This window comes from Tenrec ecaudatus, chromosome 10, assembly GCF_050624435.1.
Source record: "Tenrec ecaudatus isolate mTenEca1 chromosome 10, mTenEca1.hap1, whole genome shotgun sequence".
Classification (NCBI taxonomy): Eukaryota; Metazoa; Chordata; class Mammalia; order Afrosoricida; family Tenrecidae; genus Tenrec; species Tenrec ecaudatus.
The window spans coordinates 144,515,782-144,538,172 of record NC_134539.1 but is presented as its reverse complement, the minus strand read 5'-3'; the positions used below and the strand labels follow the sequence as shown (position 1 = coordinate 144,538,172).

At 45.7% G+C, this 22,391-nt stretch overlaps 1 protein-coding gene and 1 non-coding gene across 2 annotated transcripts; both read right to left on the bottom strand.

Moving 5' to 3' along the window:
• Window positions 1-135: 135 nt before the first annotated feature.
• Window positions 136-22,167, bottom strand: PSMD12 (proteasome 26S subunit, non-ATPase 12). The gene is made up of 11 exons (XM_075562111.1): window positions 21,975-22,167; window positions 15,709-15,768; window positions 15,493-15,621; window positions 9,874-9,981; window positions 7,564-7,668; window positions 6,158-6,307; window positions 5,931-6,065; window positions 4,900-5,012; window positions 3,842-4,016; window positions 2,054-2,131; window positions 136-693 (listed from the first exon to the last, which is right to left on the bottom strand). Exons 1-11 carry the CDS (start codon window positions 22,080-22,082, stop codon window positions 484-486), a joined length of 1,371 nt encoding a protein of 456 aa, XP_075418226.1. The 5' UTR covers window positions 22,083-22,167; the 3' UTR covers window positions 136-483.
• On the bottom strand, window positions 9,327-9,456 carry LOC142460646 (small nucleolar RNA SNORA76). Its single transcript, XR_012786816.1, has one exon. It is a non-coding gene; the product is annotated as a small nucleolar RNA SNORA76 (small nucleolar RNA).
• Window positions 22,168-22,391: the final 224 nt, after the last annotated feature.

Below are 22,391 nucleotides of genomic sequence, written 5' to 3'. Positions count from 1 at the left end.
AAACAGATCTTCCTAAGTCACTCACTGCAGCAGCCACTCAAAGTGCTTCTCATTCTACTTCCCGAGGGCAAGTTTCCCGGTTTGCCAGGTCGCAGCCTTCCTGGGCTGCTGCGAGACGGAGGTGAGCAGAGCTAGTAACACGTGCACACACTGCTTTTATTAGCTGGTGGTTGTTAGCGGGATGGAAACAAACAATAGCTAAAAAGTGTCAAGTAGAAAAACATTTGGGTAAGGTATGACACATTTTTTTTTGAGTCAGACAATAAAAAAAGTATATTCTTGCACTGCCTGCCAGTGCAAGAAGTTAAACAACGAATAAGTGAACAGAAGAGGTCAAAGACAGCCCAAACATATTCACTATCTTTTAAAATTCCAGACAAAGAAACCGAGAACAGAAGAAAAGCCCCCCACACACCATGACAACAGTCTTTTTAATGACTTTCACCTTCACTCTTCCCTACAAGCAGGAGCGCACCGCGAGCCTCACTGCAGATTGTGGATCATCTCCTCTTTGGCTATGAGGTGCGTGGTCTTGTTCACTAGCGACATCAATGAGTTCAGTTTCTGAGACCAGTCATTTAATAAGTTATTTGGATCCTTGGGTCTCTGGAAGTTGATAATTCCTGCCAGCCTGTCTACTTTCGCAAAGATGGTCTTGTTCACTACGAGACTGGACAGAAAGGCTTCCGACTCCTGCAGGAGAGAAAGACACGCGGGGTCAAGACAGGTAATCACACCGACAAGGAGCCGTGTTTAAGGAGACCTTTCCTGACTTCTTTCCCCCCATTTTAGAACACTTGATTCTTCTTTGTACTTATTGCTATTAGTCTATTATTATTTTGTTGACTCTCATTTTATTTTATTTAATCATTTTATGGGGGGCTCATTCAGCTGCCACAATCCATCCATCGTGTCAAGCACATTCATTGCCATCATCATTCTCAAAACATTTGCTTTCTACTTGAGCCCTTGCTATCCGCTCCTGGTCACCCTCCGTCCCCCCTCTGAGCTTCCTAAGTGGACGCTGAGCTAAAACTCACTCTTCAAAATTAGCAACTGCTGTTTTCCTGTCAGCCAAGGTGGTGAGCAGACAGTGAGCTGAGCGTCTCAACTGCAGGCGCCTGTGCCGAGACTGAAGGCATGCCTGCTGGTCCTGGGGAGAGCGAGCCTGTCCCAGTAGTGTCCTCGCTTTACCAGGGGAGTGTGATACACCCCCGAAAAGGCAGGGAAGTGTGTGACCACTGGTTTCTGGAACAGCCAGGTTAGAATATATGCTCCGGCTGTTGTCTGTGAACGGATACTTCACTTCTAAGGACTCTGGTAATCTCACATCCATAAACGAGAAGAGCTACTTAGCTAACCCAGGACCAATCTCCTGAAAAGTGCATGCATCTCCTTTCTTAGGCAAGCTGCCACAGCGCTTGCTGGCCACAGACGTGGCTGGGCACACCATGACCACACACCCTACCTCCTGTTATGTTGGGCTGTCACCAGCAATAACACGCGAGCCCCTGCGCTTGTCCAGGTGACCTGTAACCAAGCCTTCCGCACACTCTTTATTTAGGCAGCTCGTTTTTGTGGGACTCACAAATACATATTGTACGGGAGGGGCCTTCAAGAAGTTTGTGGAAAACGTAGAGAATCAAATGTTCCCATGAAGTTTTCGAAGCAATCTTGTGTAAAACTATTGGGTTTCAAATCAACCAGTATAAAGCTAAAACAGTTTAGTGGCTAATGATTTTCTAAAGCTAAGGGGACTACAGCGATTCTTGTTATCACTGAATTATAGAATTTTGTGATACTAAGTGCCAACAAAATTGTTTTAAAAATTAATGAAAGAAGTACCAAAGGAAAAGATATAATGCAAAACTAAATAAAAGCAAACTACCACCACACACAAAAAAAAGCTAAGTTGACTTGGAAAATTTCTATCACTTTAATAGAAATTAATTAACAACACAAAACCAACAGTTTTTTTCACGTGGCTTTTGAGAAGTTGATTGGTACTAACAACGAGTGGCAGAAAGAGCCAAACCAACACTGCGCTACTTACGTCCACAGACAGGTCCAGCAGCTGGGCCAGCCTCTTCACGGTGATCCGGGTGTAGTACCTGGCCATTATTCTAATGTTCTAGGGAGGGGGGAACAGGAGCTGTCAATACGGCTGAAAGTCCACTTGTTTCTTACCTAGTCACAGACACTTAGAATGTCAGACTTTTTTCTTCTCTACAGTCCACCATTAGACCGAAGCTGGTTTTAAATTTCAGTAATAAAACGAGTAGTTTTGGTCATTGCAGTTAAAAAAACCCAACTAGGTTATTACATAACTTCTTTTAAATATACAGTCAAATCAAATACTTTTCACAGGTAAGCTTGTGGTTAAGAAACTTAAGAACATTAAACACTTCTGCTCAATGCAGAAAACCAAAGCTTTTCTAATTATGACACAAACGTGTAAAAGGCTAAAATCCAAAAAACATTTGGAAATCATTTCAAAACACCCACCACTTTATTATTTTTTTCAACTAATTGGTAGAACTTCCCGTGGTTTTCTGTAACAGTTATTTTTTATGGGAGTAGAAAGCCTGTCTATTTCCCAAGTAGTGACTGGTGGTTTTGAACTGCTGACCTTGTGGCTAGCAGCCCAACTGCATGACCTTTGGTGTTAACATTAGTAATGAACCAAAAGCATTGGTTCAGAGAAAGGGGGAAGAGTTAAAGAAAAGTGTTTATCTTGCAGCTGGACTCCCTGCAGTCTCTCTCAGGGTCAATGGCAACACCAGTCTGACAGTCCAGAGCCCAACTTCTCCACTAGCCGTTACAGCTAACCAATAGCCAGTCTACTGACTTACTTCCTTACAGTAATTCCGTTTCATTCACCCATCAACCACAAACAGCCCCTCATAAAACTAGTTTTTAATTTATGTTTCTCCAAAGTCATCCTCCACACTCCTTGCCTAAGGATCTTGGTACCATACCAAATATCACCACTATCCTCTCAGGTTTATGACTTGACTAGCGGGGGTACATACTGTGCACCCTTTTTACACGTCACTTGTCACTTCTCACTGAACCCCTTTTCTTGGTGCTCTCCAAGCCATACCCTGCTTTGTGCCCATGTTCCTGCTCCAAATACCCACGAGGGGCGGGACTGCCAATGTCTGCTTCGTACTCGCACACTGCCCTGAAACTCCAGCCCGATCCTGCTTCTCAGGCAGGGCCAAGCGACTCTCCTCTAGTCCATCTATCCTAGAGCACATCTGTCCCGGGTATTGTTTTTAAGCTTCTTGAAGACAGAGACCATGTCCTCTTCACTCATGGGTCCGGTCCCAGCACGCTGCACTGGGCCGGCGCAGAAATGTGTGAGTGAATGAGAGAATGTTCCAGAATTCAATGTGCCGCAACATGAAGAGCAAAGATCAAAGTTCAGGCATGAGATGGGTTTGCTTCTTTCCCGACCAGACCAGCATGTGGGCATCAGAAAGCGTCTCCTACCACTGTCCCACCTTTCTAGAAAATTCCCTCTGGTTTATATGCTACAAATCTTTGGACTTGGGGGAAGTCCTTAACTTTTCTGAAGGCATATAAAAACTGAAGAAAAAAAAGATGAGATAAATTCCGCTATGCTATAAAGAACATATAACAAAACATCTGAACAACAAATTTATATCACTTCTACACTGGCCATAGGAAATAAAAAATTACTTTCACTTCTGAGAGAAGCATTTAATCATCAACTTGAAAAGTATAAAAGGTTATGCTCAAATCTGTCCAAATTTCATTCAAAAAACAGAATTCACTAAAAATAAAAATCGCCACCTCTACGATGTCAGATTCTTACATGTTCGACAACTCTGTTCTTCAAGTCTTTCCATCTTTTTTCACCTTCCTCTGTGGAGCTGAAAACATCAGTGGCTGGACTCTCGCGAGAACCTTTCCTTAATTCCATGCCATAGTCCTGCACAAGCGTGCTCCAGCGCATCAGCTCCATGGTGGTGAAGAGCTTCAGAAGATCCCTGGGAATGGTGACAGCACCCACGCTCCAAATCAGTACTTACTAAGCACCACCTCAGAGAACAGCAACCCTGTTTTCTCTTGGAATATGATGTATGTAATAAAACATTCGCTATTTCACCATTTAAAAAATAGTAACAAATTTCAAAAATAAAAAAACCTGTTTCTACAAACTTTTATTTAGTGGAACAAGATATAAGTTAAATATTTTCTCAACATCGGTATCAATTTTTCCATAGTTCTGAATGGGTTCTAATCAAATGTAGACTTAATGACACTGATGGGGCGGGAATTTAAGATATAAGTCTACAATGTATATTTATAATGAAGCACATGGATTTTAGATGACGTTTTTTCAGAAATGAACATTTCCAGAAATCACAAAGCTCCAAGCTACTACTGAGAGAACTCAGCAGCCAATGATTTCAAACGCTTAAACACAGCTGCTAAAAGCTAAAACAAAACCCACTGCCCTCCAGTCAGTCCCAGCTCCCGCGGCGTGGGTGGGGTTTCTGGGGAGCTGAGCCTGCAGGAGCAGACAGCCTGGTCTTTCCCGCAGCAGCAGAAGTAGCAGCAGCAGCGACCGGAGCTGACCCTGCGGCTAGCAGTCCAGCGCTTACTCAACGCAGCCACCAGCTGCTACAGTGGGCTTGAGATAAAGTCTGCTGGACAAAATGTGTGCAAAGAAGTGACATTAACTGCTAACAGAATGCTAAAAAACACGGCACCATTTTAAACCTCCGTGTTTTACTCTCTATCCCAAGTGGGCCTTTCTCCAGGGATCTGTCAGCAACCAGCTAAGAGACACGCACTCACAGACTGTAACCAATTCTTTCCAAGGACCGTGTCTGCTGAGACACATGGTGTTGGTTGTGACGCACTTACTTGTACTTGGGGATTTCCTCTAACTTCTTGTCAGCACTCACTCGGTGGACCAGATCTGACTGCTGGTTGTCAAAGGGCGCCAGGATGACATACAGAACCACGCTCTTCAGGGCCTGACAAAGGGTAAACAGGGGAAGTGGAGGAAACCGAGGACAAACACTCGATTTTAACTTTGTACGTAAGGGCCGAGAGTTAAAACAAAACACGTCACACTGCTCTTTTCATATCCGCTTAGTTTTAATAAATTATATTTTTAAATTAATTTGAATGATCACCTGAGCTGATATTAACTTTTGATCCAGTGCAGAGAGAGAGAAAAAAATTCTAACAAATGAACAATGTAGATGTGGAATATACCTAGAAGCTATTTAAAGTTGCTGTAAATTGCTGGTGACTCATGTTTTTGCGAGACAGTTTTAAAAGTCACACTGAAACCTTTATACTTACGCTTTAAACCGTAAGCCCATCTTTTTAAAGTGTTCCAGAGTTTATTCAGATTACAGTCCCAACCTGTATGGCTCACAGTGAGCAGAGAGCACCATGATACAATTAAACACCTGCTATCAAAAGTCAATTCCCACGCAGAGTGACCCTACAGGACAAAGCAGAATGACCCCTTTGTGTTCCTATGGCTGTAAATCTTCATGGGAGCAGAAAGCCTCAACTTGCTTGTGTAGGGTGGTTAGTAGGTTCAAACTACTGACCTTGGGGTCATGTAATTTCCTACACCTCACTAGGGCTCCTTGTATATAGTTTAAAAAGCCCCAAAGCAAATGCACTGCCCCTGAGTCAATTTTGACTCTAAGTGGTGCTACCTGACAGGGTAGAACTGTCCGGTGCGTTTCGGAGATGCACCTCTTGAGGAGCGGAAGGCCTGACCTTCCCTTCAGAGCCACTGGCGGGTTCTACCTGCCAGCCCTGCAGGGCGAAGCCCAGCACGGACCCTCTACGGCTCCAAGGCTCCTCATGCATAATATGGAAGTTAAAGTAATCAAAACCAAGGACAACGGCAACCCCTCGGACTCCCTCACCTGTTGCCACTTCTCGCTTTCTGCCTGTATGCAGGGAGTGTCGTAGATCGCTCTGTAGTGTTTACAGATAGACAAGTAAGAGCCTTCATGTTGATCCAGCTGAATCATTAAGTTATAATACTTCAACTTTAATTTCTGGAAGGAAGAAAAGTGAACAGGAGAAATTTTGCTAGACAGATTTTTATTTTAAATGCTTTTCAAGGAAACATCATCAGAGCCATCCTTACCTCTGTGTTTTCTTCCTGGAAAAACTTGGTGTTAATTTTCTTGCTGATGATTTGTGTCCGTATGTAATCCTTCACAGCAAGGCAGAGCCGCATTTGCTCCAAGATAAACTCCACTCGCTCTTTCTTTTCCATTGACCCGTACGTTTCCACCTAGTGGAGAAATTGCCCAAAGACGTTTACAACAGCCAGTGATTTCTTAGAGCTGTCACCAAATGAAGTAATGTCAAAATCTTCAACCACATCAAAGAATAAGGATCTCCAGGGTACACGGAGAATCTGGGTTTTGCAAAAAACGTAGAGTTAAAATACCAGTGGTTACCAGGAAGAGGTGGGAAGAGGACTCGCTGCTTAGAAAACATTGAGTTAAGGGTGATGGAAAAATCTTAGAAACAGTGGTGACAGCTGAACAAGATGGTGATTAGCATCACTGACCTGCACAAGAAAGAAATATTAACAAGGCAAATGTTTGTTACATATATTTAAAAACTTACTGCCAGTAAGTAGATTACAACTCAGAGAACAGAGTAGAATCCTGTTCTTCCTGGGTGCAGCTGGTGGCCTGGTGCTTAACCCACTGCAACACCAGGCCCTCACCCTTAAAAAGCCTGTAATTTCAAAGGGGACGGGGCGAGTGGAAGGAGACGATGGCTGGCACAAAGCTGTTCGCAGTTACAGTATTCCCCTTTCTTCAGCTAGTGGGTGAGGCAGAGACATGAATCTAGCTAAAGGGCCCGGGACAGGTACCAGGAAGAGCATGTGTACTCTCCAGAATCATATGCAAAATTTTCAGCAGAGTCCCCGTGTCTGTCTGTCTGTCTGTCTGGTGAGAGTACCCGGCTTTCCTCAGACTTCTCAGCCCTGTGCTGTCTGATTTGGAAGCCTCTCTTAAAGCTCACCCTGAAATGTGGCAAATTAGGGGGCCGTTTGTCTGTTAGACCACAGTAGTGTGTAATCGACCACCAAGCCGACACTCATTAAGGATGAAGTCACCGATGAACAGCACAGTCGTACAGCAGATACACAGTACAGGAGAGTCTATTTTACTTAGATTCTAAAGAGAATGAAAATGTCCAAATAATAACACAAAATCGAGACGTTATGTGTGGATCCCATCAGCTTGCTCAGCAGTTCAATTTCGCGGGAGGGTAATTAGCCCACTTGTTACAGAGACTTCCTTGGAAAACAAAACAATCCAGACTTGCTGCCCTGTGGACTCACAGCAATGCTACAGAGCAGGGCGGGGCAGAACTGGCTTGAAGGCCTGAGGTGTGCACACACTCTTAGAGGTGTATTTTAAAAAAGACCCCAAAATAAGAAAAAAAAATAAAGACTCCAAAATAAGCTAATGCCCAGGAAACCGCAGCCGACTGAATATGAAGCTCTCTCGGCTGAGTGCGGCACCTTACCTGCAGCTCTTGTAAGATGGAGGCGGCCTCTTTCACGTCACCACTTTCTTCTTTTATAGTGGCCAAGGTTTTGGTCAGGCGAGCCCGCTCGATTTCAACATAAATCTATAAATAATGAGAGACGGGCGTGATGAAACTGCTTGTGGACAAGTATTAAAATGAAAAGGGCAAAATTGAGCGATCACTCCAAACATGGGAGACAGCAGCTCATCTTGCAGCTCCTGGGGCCGGATCCTGCCACATACACAGCTGTGAACGGTTTTATAAACATAACCGTAATTTTAAGAAAATGTCTCTATTTTTACACTTTTGTTTTTAAAACATTAATAGAATATGACTGTGCTAAATACTAAAACTCACAAAGATTTTTGTAGCAGTAAGACAGTGAATTTATAATGTCTAGTACAGGAGTCCTCAAACTTTTTAAACAGGGGCCAGTTCACTGTCCCTTAGACCGTTGGAGGGCCGGACTACAGTTTAGTTTGAGGACGCCTGGTCTAGCGAACGAAGCAGTCCAAGTATTGGGAGTCTAAGAACCCAGTTTTCATGCTTCCTTTGGTGCTCGATCTCCACTCTGCTCTGCAGCACTCGCTCCTCACCCCACCCGCAGCCAGAGGAACCCTCACATCAAGTTCACTGAGCTAGAGCGAGGAATTAAGGACGGCGAGACCTGGTCTTGCTTCCTTTAGACATGCCATCCGGAGGGACCGCTAGCTGGAGAAAGGCATCCTGTTTGGTGATGGAGAGGACACGAGGAAGATCCTAAGTAAGACAGGTTGACACGGTCCCTGCCACAATGGCCGCAAATATGGCGATGACTGTGGGGACGTTATATACTGTCTACGAATTGGCATCGAACAATGATGATGTCTAAAAGGCCCTCTTTTCACCCTCGGGCCCTGTAGATTGTCTATTCACCCTTAAAACACCAGCTCTGTCAGGCTTGCCTGGGCACCTCGGCCAGCCCATCCCTACTTTGCGCTACCTGGGACTGTGGCACCCTGGGACTGTGGCACACGGCTACTGCCTTTGCAGTGCACACAGACTGCTGTCCCATCCCCAACGACACTGGCTCACCGGGGGACTGGCACAACCAGGAGCTCAGACACGTGTCCCTGACCAAATGGAGAGTCAGAGACAGCAACCAAGCACACGTTCTGGCCTCAAACCACAAGACCTCTCTAGAAAGCAGCCTACCTACCACGGTCACCGTTTCACTTCTGTCCTTTTAAAGAAAGCAATTGGGGGAAGAGAAAATCTGGGATTACAAAAAAGAAAGAAATACAGACTGCAAATCCAGTGACTACTATGCCCACATTGCAAATACTGAGTTGATTCATGATTAGTCAAACTTTGCTAATCCCAAAGTACTTTTTTTTCTTTTTGCTGATTATCTATAGGATTTCTATGGATCACCACGTTAGCACCTTGATCATCCATCCTTGGACATTTGAGGCTGAAACTTGTCATTGAAAATCGAAAAAGCTAAAGCTCCAGCCCCAAATTTTGAACCAAGCTGAATGGGCATATTTACACTCAATTTTGTCTGATACGCAGAACATGCAGTTAGTCCAGCGTGGCGTTTCTTAATATTGGTCATTAACTTCGAAGCTCAAGATCAAAGTCAATTCCCAGCCAGGTATCTCAAGGCCCACGCCCCTGTACACGGAAAGGCCACCCTATGCTTCTCCCTGAAGGTTGCTGCGGAGCCTCCATGCCCGGAGGCAGGCAGCACACGGGCACAGTAAGTGCCAGGACAGCCGCCGTGTCGCTGGCGGTTAAAAGGGCCGCCCGCAGAGGCTTGGTGGCCCCAGTTATGCGCCAGCACTTGCTCTGGCACTGCAGCTTAACCCCCTGCGCCACGGGCAGGCGCGGCGGGTTCAAAGGCAGCGCCCCAAAACACTTTTCAAGCAGATCTAGGCCAAGGTAGAGTTAATCACGATCATCATATGTAGATTTGGGATAAGATTATGAACTCCTATAAAAATATTGGGTCACAAAGACTACCATTATTTAAGTAGATTCATTTGCCTATGGGAGGATGCTACAAGGACATGATTGATGCAATTCAGCAATGTGTATTTCTTCTCAAATGTATGCTTGTTTATACATATTTACAAAAGGGGCTTCAAAAGTTAGTTAAAAAATTGCATTATCTTTTAAATACATTTAAACACAAACTTTCTAAAGTTCCTTCATGTATGCATCTAAACCCACCACATACAGACCAAGGTGTGTGCGTATGCATGCATACACATCGCTCTATCAAGACAATAGCGATCATTTTGATTAGGCCAGCAGGAGGCTTACCTTTCCCTCTGTGACCATCCGTAGCGTATCAATCAATCGAAGTTTTGTTGGGAGGTCTGTGATTTCCTCAACATAAGTACAGCACTGTTGAACCATTTTTGCAACAGCCTACAATAATGAAAACAGTTCATAAGTTAAAAAAAAGTAATTTCTTCTCCAAAAAGAAAAAGAGCTAAGACTACTTTGACAAAAGTGCCACCTTCCAGTTTGGTTTCCCAAGCAGCTCTTAATGCTGACGGGGACGTGAGCAGACAGACAGCTGCACTGACTGACCCCCGGGGACAAATCAGCAAGGTCAGGGAAACTTCCCCGTAGCGACTCCCGTCAACAGGCTCCCTGGTAAAGGGATTACAAGAGAGGTGCAAGACGTCTGACCGGCGGTGCAGGCAGCAGGCTAGCTCGCAGAGAAGCACGAAGATGTGGCAACAAACTAAAATCCCCAACACAACAGGGAAGAGGAAACCGAGTCTACGGGGCGGTGAGAGCTGTACCGGCAGGCCCATCAGACCCTGGGCTGACGGGAAAGAGCTCGCTGATCTCGGAGGGAGATGCCACGGCTCTCCTGCCGTTTCCACACAAGTAACAGAGCGGCTTGGACCACACCTTGACTGAGTTCCTTCCAGCTGTAACATTCTAGGATCTCCTTCCTGGGAAGAGCCACCGAGCAGTAGTTTTAAGCTTGCAAATGCAAGGTGGTCTTGGTGGCAATTACTCATTTCTGGGCATGGCTTTCTTCCAATAAGACGTTCCTTATAAAACTGGGTAGCAAATGAATTTGGTCCACAGCTCATAGTCTACTGACCCCTAACACAGATTCTGCACACCAACTATAATCACTGATGAATTATACCTAGAGTCCTTAGCCGTTAAGCTAGAGTAAGCGTATTTTGTTTAAGACAGCAGAAATAGAATGTCTTGGGAAGAGTCCCATAGAAAACATTCAAAGTGCAAGGAACTCAGTTAAAGTTTTAAACTTCTAACTATGTGAAAAAACTGACTGTTCAGAGACCCAGGGGTCCAGAAAGTCAAGGTTCTATTGTAAAACAGACTCTTTCAATAACTGCAAAGCTCAAGGGCCCACAGTACCTCACAAAACACACGACCCTTTGAAAAGTCATGAGCATATTGATATATATATGTTTCTATATTGAAATTTTCTATATTGATAGTTCTATAAGCTGAAAAAAATGTATTAACAAAAACAGAGGTGATTAAGTAGAAAAAAATCCAAACCACTATTTTAATGAGAAGTGTTGAGGGGCAGGGGCAATGAGGGAAAGTTCTGGGTGGGGTGTGTGGATCAAGCAAACGACGGAACGGGAATGCCAGAACACTTAGGTGTGCTCAGGTCCCGTCCACGAATCAAGAGACAGCTGTACTAACAGAACACGGGGATTCTGCAGGACTTAACATCAGGGAAGGTGTGTCAGGGTTGTATCCTCTCACCCTGCCTATTCAGTCTATATGCTGTCAATCACCACAGAAGCTGGATTCTATGAAGAATGTAGCCTCAGGATTGTAGTGGCTTATTGATAACCTGCGGCACGCAGATGACAACCTTGCTTGCTGACGTCAAGGACTTGAGGTACTTGCTGATGAAGATAAAGGATTATAGGCTTCAGTATGGATTACAATTCAACCTAAACAGTGGTTCTCAATCGGTGGGTGGCGACCCTTTTGGGGGGGGGGTGTCGAATGACCCTTTCACAGGGGTCACTTGATTCAGAACAGTAGCAAAATGACAGTTATGAAGTACCAACGAAAGTAATTTTATGGTGGGGATCACTGCAACATGAGGAACTGTAATGAAAGGCTCGCAGCAAGAGGAAGGTTGAGAACCACTGATATAAACAATACCCAAATCCTAACAACTCGACCAACAGGTAACACCGTAATATATGGAGAAAAGACTGCCGTTGTCAAGCATTTTGTCTTACTTGGACCCACAATAAATGCTCATGGAGACATCAGTCAAAAGATCAAACTTTGCATTGGATAAATCTGTAGCACAAACCTCTTTAAAGTGTTGAAAAGCAAGGATGCTACTTTGAGGACTAAGGTGCACCTGACCCCGGCCATGGCATTCTCCATCGCCTCATATGCATGTGAAAGTTGTACACTTCATAAAGAAGATTGAACAAAAAATCGATTCATTTGAATTGAGGTCCTGGAGAATACCGAAAGTGCCATGGACTGCTAAAAGGACAAACAACTCTTTCTCAGAGGAACTATGGCCAGAGTGTTTCTTAGAGGCCAGAATGGCAAGACTTTGTCTTAGATACTTTGGGCGAATTGTCAGGAGAGAGCGGTCCCTGGAGAAGGACATCATGCTTGGTAAAATGGAGCAGCAGCGACAGAGAGGAAGGTCCTCAATGAGATGGACGCACACGGTGGTTACAACCATGGGCTCAGGCACAGAAACAATTGTGAGGATGGCGGCAGATCGTGCACTGTTTCCTTCTGTTGAACACAGAGGTGCTAGGGATCAAAACTGAACCAACATGAGGAAAGAGGCATACTGCGAGTCCCTGAACATCAGACGGACTCGAAGCGCTTACTGATCAAGATCACGACCTTGACTGTGGACTCCAGCTCAACAGAAGGGAAGCAAAGGGCCCCCTCTCTCTACTGGACCAACGAGCAGCAACATGCCAGCAGAGAAGGCAAATCCGATGCATGTCATGTTACTTGGACTCACAACCAACGCCCGTGGAAACAGCAGTCAAGAAAGCTAGTGACACATGGCAGATCTGCGGCACACGATCTCCTTACAGTGTTAAAAAGCAGAGCTTGCGTTGGAGGACTAAGGAGTCCCTAACCCAAGCCAGGCTGATTTTCAATCACCTCACAGGCACATGCAGAGGACAATGAATACAGAAAACGAGAGAGGAATTAAAGCCTTGCATTCTGACGTGGTAACACAGACTGCAGGACGAGCGAGCGCAGCTGTCTCAGAACGAGCACGCGCGGCAGGATGTCGAGACTTCTTCTCAGTCTAGACCAACGCCTCATGGCTGACAGAGCAGTTGGTGGTGTTAGGTGCCATCGAGACTGCACACAAGGAAGTATTGCCCGGTTCTGCGCCATCCGTACAAGTGTCCCTGTGCCTGAGCCCATTGTTGCAGCCCCTGGGTCAGTCCCCACCGTCTCTCGGGACAATATGCCCAAAGTGCCCACCTTCCAGCCTACCTCCGACTATGTTCTGCTTCTAGTCACTTGGCCTCCAGTGTCTGACAATATTAAAAGTTTTGCATAAGGCTTTCAGAGCTCCTTCCTCCAAAGTGGAACACTAAGTCTTTCTACGCTGTCTGTTCTTAGTCTGGAAGCTCTGCTGACAGCTGTTCACTTTGGGTGACCCTGCTGGCATTTGAAATCCCAGTAACATAGCTTCCAGCATCCCAGCCACACCCAAGCCACCACAGAATGACACACTGACAGACAAGAGGAAAGCCCTCAGAGAGGGACTGACACAGTGGCTGCAACCAGCAGCACAAACACAATAAAGACTGTGAGGATGGGAAAGGACAGGGAGTGTTTTGTTCTGTTGACGGAGCCACAATGAATTCAAGGTCACTTGGCAGCACCTAAAAACAACAAGCATTTTCCATAGTTACTAGAAAAACTCCAACCTCACTGCCATTGCCTTGGTTCTGACTCAAAGTGATCCTATAGGGCAGGGAGAACTGCTCCATGGGGCTCTGAGAATGGAACTCTTTATGGGAGTAGAAAGCCTCATCTTTCTAAACAGAGTGTCTGGTAGTTTCAAACTGCTGGCCTTGTGGTTAGCAGCTCAATGCATAACCACTATGCCACCGGGGCTCCGGGTTCCAAAGCAAACATGCAATAGGGTATGCTGTAGGGAAAAGAACAGACGTGGACCCAGTCTTCGTTACGCCATCAGCCAGTTGTGAGAAGTCTAATGAAAGGGCCTGCCTCCCCCCTCCCTCCTTTCCTATGTCCACTACTTTTCATCGCCCTTAGGGTACTAAGGACAGGGAGATTTTATATGTGTGTGTGTGTGTGTGTGAGAGAGAGAGAGAGAGAGAGAGAGAGAGAGAGAGAGATTTGCTTTTGAGGTGATTCCAGTGCACGGCACTCCACCTGTGACAGGGCAGAAATGCTCAGTAGGGTTTCCTTGGCTGTACTATTTATGAAAGCATCTCGCCAGGCCTTTCTTCCGAGGTAACAAACCATTTGGACCACCTTGGTACCTTATCCATCAGAAAGACATTTGCTAAAGACATAGACTTGTGGTTTATATTCCTTATTACACTATAGGTTACTTGAGAACAAAAGCTAGTTTACACATTTCTTCAAAATCCAAAAGGCTTACATATAAAATCCTGTTTCTCCACCTGAAATCTATCAGAGTGCAACAGTCCCCTCTCATACTTCTAAAATTTTACTGATTCTTTGAAATTAAATCTGTATTTTAGGATAGATATAGTTTGAAGTGTTCCCAATACTACATACAACCTGTAGTTTTATTTTATCCTGGTGGCCACAAGACTTCTAATTAAGTAGCCCTTTAAAACTGCCCACAGCAAGGAAGTGTCTTCAATAACACAGCCTGGGAGGTTGTTCTGAGCACCAGAGAGCACACGCAAGTAAAGTTCACACTCACGTGTACTAGACTGGCGCATTAAAACCTACGTGCATGCTTAACGTCATTACAATTCATACGCGTGTGCATGTGCCTTTGTGGGAAATTCCAACACTGAGGATAATCTTACCCTGCCTGATACGAGCCTGAGGAAACTAAGGAGTACGCTTCCTGTCTTGGTCCCAAGGTTGTGACCTTGATTATTTGAAAGCAAAACTTTAAGAACTACCAAAAAACTCCAGGAAGGAAATTCTAAAGACAAAATGTAATTGTCAAAAGTAGAATCTACTTTTACAGAGGATTATTTAAATCAATCCTATGCAAAAAAAATGGGGATCTATGAAAGAAAATTCAGCTAAACAGAAACATCAAGAGAACTTTAAAATAAAATGAGTAGTCAGAGGAATCTATTTTAAGATGGCCTCAGAAATGAGCTAAAAAATAAGTGATGAATACAAGATAGAACAAATAATAGAGGTCAAATTTGGTAGATTATAATGCAATCATTTACTAGAAGAGAATGATGGCAACCTATGTGCAAACATGCCCGATTCAACTCATGCATGGACTGTGACAAGAGTTGTACGAGCCCCAATAAAATGATTATTTTTAAAAAAGAAAGAAACCAAAGAGATCTACATAACCCTAACTGAAAGCTGCCTCTCAAAGTGCCCACATGCAGCTTTCAGTAAGGGTTAACCTGATCTTAACGATCTGTTTGATGTCAATAAAAAAAAAAACTCAGCAAACTTCTCTTTCTACCCAAGAGTATAATTAAAAAAAATAATAGTAATCCAACCATTTAGAACACAAACATGAGGGAACATGGATCAGAACAAGGCTGCACCAACACTAATACAGCAGTTATAAAGATAACGGAAGAAACAAGTTGTGTCATGCCCCCGAGGAGACTTTAATATTGATTTAAGAATAACATTTAGATAGATTCATATAATCATTTTTTGGCGACTATTTTAATGGGAATGTCTTTGCGTTTTGAACAGGCATGAACTTACTTGTTTTAACTGACTCCGTCTTTTTGACAAAAGCATGATATTTTCATTTAGTAAATCCCATTCTTTAGCCTCATAGCACATCTTCACGACAGCTACTAGGATCCGAGATGTCGACACCATGTCAGAGGCCTGCACGAAGACAACGATATTAAAAGTCAACGGGGCAATGGCAAGCGGACTCAACAGTGGACTGCATTTTCATTGTGATTGACTCACCGTGCGGGTCTGCTTTTCCAAAGAGAGGAGGGTTTCAATGACCTCTTGAAGTCTTCCTTCCTAAAAACAGAGATAGGAATGAACAATGAAACCAGGAACGCCAGCACAACACTACCTCAACAGTCTCAGATGTTTCCAGGAAAGGGGAAACCAGGAATCTATTCTACAGGAGGACGGCTTTCCCTCCCTTTCACAATAGCACCTGCTTCTCCAGTGGAGTCTACAAGCCAGGGAGGCCCAAGCTAGAACCCACTTAGCTACGTGTATCATTTTGATACGCCTAATAAAAACAGAATCAACAATGATCATTGAGTCCAGTAGCACCTGTTTATCTTCTTCTGGACAGAGTCTACGCTAGCCGGCACAAGTGTCTTTGAAAACAATGAGGAACGAAGCATTTTCTTTACATAACCCCTCAGTGGCAATGGGTCTGGGTGTGATTCAGAACAATGGGTTTAGGAGACCTGCACCCTCCATGTGAAGGAATCACTCAGAGCCAGAGCGCCCAGGTCTGCAGCTTTGATATTAAATGCCATCCACTCAGACAGTCTGTGGCTTGCCCTCTCTCAAGTCGGCAGTCATTTAGCATCCGTGTATAACATTCAATCTACTCACTTTCTGCTGTGTCATGTGCTCAAATGATGCTTAATTTGGACGTTTCCTGTCTTTGTAACCTCGCTAGAATGTGTTTTCTATAAAGGCAGGGACAGTGGGTACATTTTGTTCACATTGAAGTGTCGTGCTCAGTATCATTCCAGCTACATCGTAGTGATTCAGTGGACATTAGGGTACATCCCTTAGACTTTGTATCATATTAATGTACATGTCTTTACCTCCAAACAGGTATATAAATTCCCTGTTAGGTTAACTGCTATTTCTCTTATCGCAACTTGAACATAGTATGTGTTAAATCAAATCAACATTGACCCTATTCGGTGTCAGAGCTATTTAAACCTCTTGTTGTACGACAATATATTTCAAACTTCCCACTGCCATTGAGTCCAAGTGATAGCGACCCCATGTAGTGTCTTTGTGGGAGCAGACAGCCTCGTCTTTCTACCCATGAAGAACTGGTGGACTTGAACTGACAACCTTGGGTTAGCAACCCATTACTTAGCCCACACCACAACTAAGGCTCCTTAATGGCCTACAAATTCCTAACTCTTGCAATCACAAGTAGGAAGTGACAAGTTATAAAAGAGGGCTTAAAAAAGTTCATGGAAAAATTTAAGTATCTTTTCATTCCAAATTTTCTGCAAATCTTTTGAATCAAAGACCCCCTTGTACAGCTGACAAATTCATCCACTTGAGGGCCATCACAATCAACTCCATGAATATAATTCTCAACTCTCCAGATCATCTAATGTTCCCTCCTAATCTCCCACATTCAATCCTATGGCTAACCATTGTCCCTCCTTTCCTGTCCATTCATACAGTCCCTGACATTCCACCTCCTAGTGTAGCTGCCTTTCAACTAAGGAGGTACAAGGCGGCAAGAGCTATCCCAACCAACTTGTTAGAACAAGTGATTTCCGTTATTTATTGTTCTCAAAATAATCCCTGTAAATGAGACAAGTGACTAATGAGCTTGCCCATGCCAATTCATGTTGGGTATCTCTAAGCTCCCACCACTTGTCTGTCAGTCTGTCGTACTGTGGTGGCTTTTGTATGGCTGTGATACTGGAAGGAATGTCACGGGTTTATCAAACGCCAGCAGGGTCACCCAAGCGAACAGTTTCAGCAGTTTCCAGACTACAAAGAGTTTATACCAGAAGGTCGATGAAGATCAGTCTTCAGTATGGATTACAACTCAATGTACAGAAAACCAAACCCTCACTATTGGACCTACAGGTAGCATCATGATAAATGGAGAAAAAGACTGGAGTTGTCAAGGATTTCCTCTTGCTTGCTCATGGAAGCAGCAGTCAAAAGATGTCTCGATTTGCGTGCATTTGCTGTACAAGAGACCTCTTTACAGTGTTGAAAAGCAAGGGTGTCACTTTGAGAGCTGGGGTGCGTCTGACCCAAGCCGTGGTATTTTCAATCCTCTCATGCATTTGAAAGTTGGGTACTGAAGATGACTGAAGAGTCGATGCATGTGAACTATGGTTGTGGTCAGGACTATTGAAAGAAGAACCAGGGACTGCCAAAAGAACAAACAAGTCTGTTTTGGAAGAACACAGCTAGAATGCTTCTCAGAGGCAAGAATATCCAGACTCTGTGCCGTGTACTTTGGACGTGTTATCAGGAGAGACTAGCCCCTGGTGAAGGGCATCATGCTTGGTAAAGTGAAGGGGGATGGAATAGGAGGAAGGTATCTGACAAGAGGGAATACCCACTGGCTGGAACAATGAGCTCAGCTGTAAGGATGGCCGTGTTTTGTTCTGTTGTACATAGGGTTGCTGTGAGTCGAAATCACTCAACAGCACCTAACAACCACATCTCTAAGTTCTATATGCTTGTCTCTTTTCACTCCTCTATGACTTAAATCTTTTAGGGACATCTGTTAAAGGAAGACAATGACCAGTAGTCACCACAAGTAATAGAATCCACTACTTTTCCACGGGGCCCCCTCTGCATTTAACACCTTTGAGACGAGGCTGTAGGTGGCTAAATGCAATGAAAATGCATCGAGAAAGGAGACCCAGAGGACAAATTCAATGTAAGAATGTCCGTGAATCACAAATAGGCATGTGCCAAACAGGCCAGTCAAAAAATAGGAGTAGGAAGAAATCTGTGCACCAGAAACTGCTGAATACCAGTTCTTTACAATCCTAACTTCTCAGTCCATCCAAAACCCACACCCAACTCCCTGTCATCCAGTCAACGCTAACTCAAAGGCAGGGGAGAACTGTCCCCGTAACTGTCTCTGCAGGAGTAGACAGCCCCATCTTTCTCCTGAGAAGCTACCCATGCTGCCCGAGCCCTCACTTTCTCACACAAGACACGAAAATAAAACCACAACCTCAGTTTTATTCTACCGCTGAACTACCTCTGCCCCTTAGCCCCGCTCCTACCTGCCCCCGCCCCCCAGTAATCCACACACCTCACTTTGGTTGGCACAGTGGTTCAGAGACAGAGAAACAGAGGGAGAGACCGAGAGAAACGGAATCTAGTTTAGCAGGCCCCATCATTCCCACATTACTGTCGTGGCGTCTTCAAAGCCATTTAACCATTTGAGCGTCTCAGTCTTTTCAACGCTCTTGAAGGCCCCAACAATGACCTACATAAGTGCCGTACACTGTGTTCACCGAACTCACAATGTCGAGAGAAAATGTCCCTACTAGGCCTGGTGGCACCGTCGCCAAGTGTTGGACTGCTTGCTGACTACAAGGTCAAACCCGCCAGCGGCTCCATTCCCTACAAAGGGCTGTGATGAGGCCGGGCCGACTTGATGGCAGTGGATGGATACCAGCCTATAGGGCATTTGGAGGCAAGAACTTTGCCCAATAACGTGTACACGGCCCAGAGTGGTGAGTAGAGCCTAGGTCTTGGCTATCAGGAGAAGCGAGTAAAGCGGAAAAGTCTTTCCCCCAACATCCAGTTCTAGGAAAACCAATGAGTAAGTGGGAATGAAGAAGTGACACAATTCAATGATGGTGAGGGCGAAGAACATTGAATCCACCAGACTATCACCAGACAACCAGCAAATCTGTCTTTGAAGCAGTATGACCAGAATGCTCCTTAGAAGTGAGGACGGGGAGACTTTGTCGCATGTCCTTTGAACATGGTGTCAGAAGGGCCCACAGAGGGCACTGTGCTTGGCAGAGGGTGAGCACAGACTGAACAGTGGCTGCCACCATCGGCTCCAGTGGGGAAGGAACTGTGAGGGCGGCAAGGAGCCAGGGTGTCTCGTTTGCTGTACACACGTCACTACTGAAAGTCAACGCTGACGTGATGGCACCTACTCACAACAGTTCTAGGAGCCACGGCGCTTCTAAAAGCAAATGCTCGGTTTCTTCCTTATGCATACCATCGTTCTACGCATTCCAGAGTGGCTGACTGGCTTATAGGTATGCTATATGTATTTTAAAACAGGCGAGTGGCTGGTTCCTATACTTTGACACATTTCATATAAAAATCCACATTTCTTGTGTCACCCTCAAACTGCAAGTCAGCCACAGTGGCCCTCATGCACAACAGGCAAAAATGAACTGGCGATGAAGAGAGCAGTCACCCCTTCCCTTGAGCAGGTCCTCCCAATGCAGGCTCGTGAGGAGGATGCAGAGTGAATACGGCCATCAGCTCTAGAATCATCTACCTGTGTGCATCCCAGCGCCACTACTTTACTAGCTGTAAGGCCTCAGGGCATGGGACTCAATTTCTTAGTCCCCGTCTTCCTGTACGCAAAATACGTATACCTACCTCACTGGGCTGAGGCAAGAATCAAGTAAATTAGTGCGTTCAGAAATCTTTGGAGAGTGGCTTGGCACTGTAGAAAACCAAACTCAAACCCACCACCATTGAGTCAATTCAGACTCAAGCAAGTAGCCCAACCAGTTTCAGAGACTCTAAACCAGCTGTTCTCAACCTGTGGGTTTTGACCCCTTTGGGGTCACCCGATTCATAACAGCAGCAAATGAGTGATGGAGTAGCAACGAAAATATTTTTATGGTTGAAGGGGGTCACCAGAACATGAGGAACTGTCTGAAAGCCCCGTGGCATGAGGAAGGTTGAGAAGCACTGCTCTAAATAGTGATGGGGGCACACTGCCTCACCTTTCTTTTTAAATAAGTTTGAACCACTGACCTTGGCTAGCAGTCCGATGCCTAACCTACAGAGCCACCAAGGCACTATAGAAAGTGCTCATTAAGTAGCCACTTTCTTGATCTGCCTGGCACCATGGGCATCTGAGTTGTCTCTCCCTGGTGTAACTAATGCTATTTCGTCACACCACCTCAGAACTGAATGAATGGCCCTCTACCACCAAGTGTAGATACAGGTGCATCAAGTTCATCATCCATCCTTTTTTTTAATAAAGCCTCATTTGATTCCTTTCTGGAAAAAGCATTTCCTTCTAAAACTCTGAATGTGATGCCATTACCCTGAAAAAACTGCTGCCCCTGATTTTATTCCAAAGTAAGAATACATTTTACTTGTTTACACGATTCTTGTCCTAACATGCAGCAAGTGCCTTAAGGAACCAACCCATCCCAGCTGACTAGCACTAAGTGTTTGCCCCTGAATTAACCAACCTAGGAATTTGATGAGGTCCTAACATAATCCTGAGCAGTAGCCATGATGGAATTAATTCAACTACAACCAATATCCTAGTCAGGCAACCCGAATTTTGAATCCATGGCTCCTATTACGAACTGACGTTGTTTGGTGTTGTCCAGTGTGATTCATAGAAACCCCGCAGTGAGGGAGAGGCAAACTCTACTGAGTTCTGTGCCACCCTCTTCACAGAAGCGGTATTTGAGTCCCCTGTTGCACTGTCAATCCACCTGTAGCCTTGGTTTCTTCCTATGTGGAATGGCACACAAAGAAGCCGAACAGGCAGGCAACCGTTCTGTGACAGACAGCTGAGCTAAACGAACTACTGATTCATTTAAAATGAGATCTTATTGCCTGTGTCTTTATTTCTGTAACTCCCTTGACCATCACACCCCAATCTTATTCATTCTTCATGGCCCATGGGGTGAGACCCTAAATATGCGCTCTGGTAAAATCTCTCATCCCACCAGGCTGAACGAACGAACACCTTCCTTTTCTGCGTTCCAGTAAGGAGGTATAGTTTGCACGGCACTCGCCACCACGCATGACTCGACTATTTCGTGGTGGACGCGAACACCTTCTGGGCAGAGGCCCTCTGTGCCGTCTTTGTTTAACACTCCCCAGCCCCTTCTCCCAGCCGAAGGCCCGGCGCATCGCCGCGACCCAAAGACAATTTATCGCCATATCAATGCAACCACGCAGACCTTTTACACTCTGATCTTGTCTGAGTGCTGAAACAAACGGCTTTAAACCCCGAGGGAACGCGATCTGCATTCGAACATCCAAGAAACCCGCCACGACTGCTACGGGACCTGGAACTCCTGCGGGGAGGAAGCGGCCACCAGTCCCGGCGGGACTTAAGTGCTCCGGCAGCGGCGTTTTCCCGGTCGAACAGAACGGGGGGGTCTCCTACGCACGCAGGCCCAACCCGGGGCGGGCAGGCAACAGGGGCTGCCGGTTCCTGCCCGCAGGCCCCCTGAGGCCTAAGCAGGCTCGGCGCCGTGACTCAGCCCCTGGCGCCCGCCAACAGGCAGCCGGCTTCCCCTCACCGAGGCCAGCTTCTCGCACTCCGGCAGACGCTGATCCACGGTGGCGCTGTAGTCCACTTCCATCTTGACGATGCGCCCGTCAGCCCGCTCCGAGCCGCCGTCCGCCATGGTTTCTGCCCTAGTGTCCCTTGACGTGCCCCTGCTTCCCGGCCACCGCTCGTCAACAGCGCCGGAAGCCGAGCGTGCACCCGCTCAGGCAATGCGTCGAAGGCCCGCCCGAAGGACCCCTCGAGGGCCCCTGCGCCGACCGCCTGTCAGGCACTGCCGCGGACAGCCCTGGGGGCGGGGCTCGCCGCCGCCGCCGCCTCTAGCTTCCGGCTCCTCACGCAGGCGGGCGACGCCGCGCGGAGCAGGTGCCGTCCCAGGCATTTTTACCCCCCTGCTGCGAAACGCTGTGCTTTCTCGGAACCGTGGGTA